The following is a 3,851-nucleotide window of genomic DNA, read 5'->3' on the forward strand; positions in this document are numbered from 1 at the left end:
GCACAGCCTCAGCGGCCATGGCTCACGGGCCCAGCCGCTCCGCGGCATGTGGGATCTTCCCAGACCAGGGCACGAACCTGCGTCCCCTGCATCGGCAGGCGGACCCTCAACCACTGCGCCACCAGAGAAGCCCAGGACTTGTTGATTTTTGGAGGCATGTATTTGCTTTTTGGTTTACTAAAATAAATTGTGTTAAAGTTTAAAGGAACATATTCTAAGTGCTGCTTAGTCAAAAATTTAAAAAGAATGGACCTGGGTTAGGAAGCTCTGCCAAAAGGAAAATGGTGCTGTCTTCTTAAGAGGATGCTCTAATTTCAAATTCATTTCTCTTTGATGAGCTTATTCTTTTTTTAAAAAAATTTTTTATTTTTTATACAGCAGTTTTTTATTAGTTATATATTTTATACACATTAGTGTATATTTGTCAAACCCAATGAGTAGCATTCATACTCATGAATTTCGCCTAATGAAAAGATTTTTAAGAGGTTTAGACTTCAACATATGTCTGCAAAAAAGTATATTGGGCACAGGTTTTGTAAAACTAAAAACAAGCTTTAAAAAGGACAGTTTAAATTGTCTAAATCACTTAATTCATCTATGCCCATTTGCTAAGTGATACATAAGATCTTTTTATGGTATTGTCATTTTTGTTCTTAGCTGAATCCAGATTATTATTCCCATGTGTTTCTGTATCTAGGAGATTTCTTACTATTGTTTCAAGACATACTTTACATCTTTAATTTTGGGGTGTAATTTTGGTGCTGTGGTTCAGTGATGTAAAAAATGTCCAAGTATCCTTTGCTAAATGCACAGTACTTGGTATATAGCAGGGCCTCAGAAGTTACTTGCTGAAGTGATTGAGGAAAGAGGAATATTTTTTTAAATGAAGATAGCCTAAACAATTCTTCATTTGGAAAAGTTGGAGAATGGGGATATTTAGATCAGTGGATTGGATTATGGAAGGATTATTGTTCAGGCCCTATGTCAGACTTTGACATCAGTAGAAGTATATTCTCCCAGTCTTTATATGTGCCTTGATAATGCTATTGGAGATTGATTGAATCTAAGCTGAATGGCTATGACTCAGAGTCAGCATAGTTACTCTCACACCGCAGGAAGAATAAGGTGTATGTATGTATTGGGGTTGATCAGCATCAGTTTAATGCTGCTACTATTAATAATGCTTTCTAAAGTGATATCACTTACAAAAACCAACTGTACATATTTTACACTTAATATTATATGTATAACATCCATTTAATATATATACATATATGTGTACATATGTACATATATATACATATATACATATATATACACACACACACAGTTTTTAGCTAAGATTTCTCATGCTGTAAATTCATAGACTGATATGCGGGCTGAGGTTTTTTTTGTTGGGCTCTGTTTACAGAGGAGGTAGTACAATGCTTTATAGCATATATGTTCACTTAAAACATTTAAGATTAACTTTAAAAATTGAGCTTGGTGTGTAGCGAAACCAGGTAGGACACTTGTAGCTCCAATTTCTATGCAGTAAAGATTTCCTGACCCTCACAAAACTGTTATTGGTCATCCATTCTCCCCTTCGTTTCACTCTTCCTGACCCACTCACTATTCATTACTGCCAGTACCTGTTCTTCTGTCTCCTTCCCCCAAAAGGTTTTACATCTTGTGGTTTATATGTTGATTTCTGTTATGGCCCAATTTCAGTGATTATTCTTTTTCATAAGTGAAAAGCTAAAATTGTCTCAGTGGATGCCATGGACTTAGTAGCGGAAGTAGGAATGCTGCTGGTTAAGTAGAAAAAATACTAGATTGGAAATCAATAGACTAAGCTTCTATTTCTCATTGCTAGTAACTAGCTGTGTAATCTTATGAAAGACCATCTTGGTTAAAATGAGGCCATGGGACAAGTTTATTTCCAAGGTCACTCCCAACTCTAGTGTGCTTTTTATGATTCATTCATTGTACATTTATTAGGTGCTGGCTTATGTGCCAACACTGGTTTAAAGATACAGAGATAAATAAGTTTCTGGCCTTGAGTGAGACCCAGTGAATGGTGACAGTATAATGTGATAAGTGCTATAATAGGAGAATGTGCAAAGTGCTTTTTGAACAAACTGAGGGCTAGGAATTAAGGAAGGCTTCCTCTCCGAGGTCATATTTGAGTCAATTCTTAAAGAGTAAATAGTTTAGTGAATTCCCTGGTGACACAGTGGTTAAGAATCTGCCTGCCAATGCAGGTGACACGGGTTCAAGTCCTGGTCCGGGAAGATCCCACATGCAGCGGAGCTACTAAGCCTGTGCACCATAACTACTGAGCCGGCGCCCTAGAGCCCAGGAGCCACAACTACTGAGCCTGCATGCCACAACTAATGAAGCCCGCGAGCCTAGAGCCCGTGATCCGCAACAAGAGAAGCCACTGCAATGAGAAGCCTGCACACCACAATGAAGAGTAGCCCCTGTGCACCGCAACTAAAGCCCACGTGCAGCAACGAAGATCCAACGCAGCAAAAAAAAAAAAAAAAAAGTAAATAGTTTACCATGCAAGGAAGGAAGAAGGACATTCTAGGAAGAGCAAATCACAGAGGAATGAGTAAGCAAGCATTGCTTGTTTTGGAATGGCCAGGTGAGAATGGAGTATGGAGTTTGTAGAGAAAGCTTAATGTTACAAAATTTTGGGGTGAGGGCGGGTGTGGGCTAGATTATGAAAGGCCACACGTGTCATTCCAAAGACTTTGTGTTTTAGGGACTTCCTTGGTGGTCCAGCAGTTAATAGTCTGTGCTCCAGTGCAGGGGGCCTGGGTTCCATCCCTGGTCAGGGAACTAGATCCTGCATGCCACAACTTAAAAAAAAAAAAAAACAACCCACACGCTGCAATGAAGATCCTGCACGCAGCAACTAAGACCTGGTGCAGCCAAATGAATAACTAAATAACTATTTAAAACAAAAAACAAACGAAAGAATTTGGGTTTTAAAGGCTGCTTGAAGGTATTTTTTGTTTTTTGGTTTGTTTGGACAGTTTTTAGTTGTACCTTTAGGAAGGGTTTTGAAAAGAAGAAAGATCATCAGACTTGAGAATATTTAAATATGTTAAGTCGGTAAGTTTGAAATTATGAAAATATACGGGGAAGTGGAAATATGCAAGCTTTCATTGGATTGTATTTTGAAACTTTTATAGAAAATTTCAATATACAAGATAGAACTCTAATATATTGATAATACCTATCACCTAAACAATTAATGGTATTCAAATACAAGACTTCTGATACACTGTAGATCTTGCCATAAAATCTTAGCATCATCAAATTTTAGAGTTAGAAAGAACTTAGATATTTAGTCACTTTATAGTTTTAAGGAATGGAGGGCTAGTCATTTTTTTTTCTTTTATTGTGTTTCCCTGATATTTTTTTAACATCTTTATTGGAGTATAATTGCTTTACAATGGTGTGTTAGTTTCTGCTTTATAACAAAGTGAATCAGTCATACATATACACATGTTCCCATATCTCTTCCCTCTTGCGACTTCCTCCCTCTCACCCTCCCTATCCCACCCCTCTAGGTGGTCACAAAGCACCGACCTGATCTCCCTGTGCTATGCGGCTGCTTCCCACTAGCTGTCTGTTCTATGTTTGATAGTGTATATATGTCCATGCCACTCTCTCACTTTGTCACAGCCTACCCTTGCCCCTCCCCACATCCTCAAGTCCATTCTCTAGTAGGTCTGCGTCTCCATTCCCGTCTTACCCCTAGGTTCTTCATGACCTTTTTTTCCCCTTAGATTCCATATATATGTGTTAGCATATGGTATTTGTTTTTCTCTTTCTGACTTACTTCACTCTGTATGACA

At 38.3% G+C, this 3,851-nt stretch overlaps 1 protein-coding gene across 2 annotated transcripts in view; it reads left to right on the forward strand.

The window, feature by feature from the left end:
- The window catches only part of MSL2 (MSL complex subunit 2), a 45,520-nt gene that overhangs the window by 18,056 nt on the left and 23,613 nt on the right, over positions 1-3,851 (forward strand). The window contains exon 1 of one of the 2 annotated variants that reach the window (XM_028489476.2): positions 1,900-2,629. The exons of the other annotated variant lie outside the window; for it this stretch is intronic. Within the exon in view, the coding sequence (XP_028345277.1) occupies positions 2,545-2,629 (85 nt within the window). The 5' untranslated portion in view covers positions 1,900-2,544. Of the gene's footprint in view, positions 1-1,899; positions 2,630-3,851 lie in introns of those variants that run through there. 2 annotated transcript variants of the gene reach the window in all.

The sequence above is a fragment of the Physeter macrocephalus genome, chromosome 1 (assembly GCF_002837175.3).
Source record: "Physeter macrocephalus isolate SW-GA chromosome 1, ASM283717v5, whole genome shotgun sequence".
NCBI classification, from domain to species: Eukaryota; Metazoa; Chordata; class Mammalia; order Artiodactyla; family Physeteridae; genus Physeter; species Physeter macrocephalus.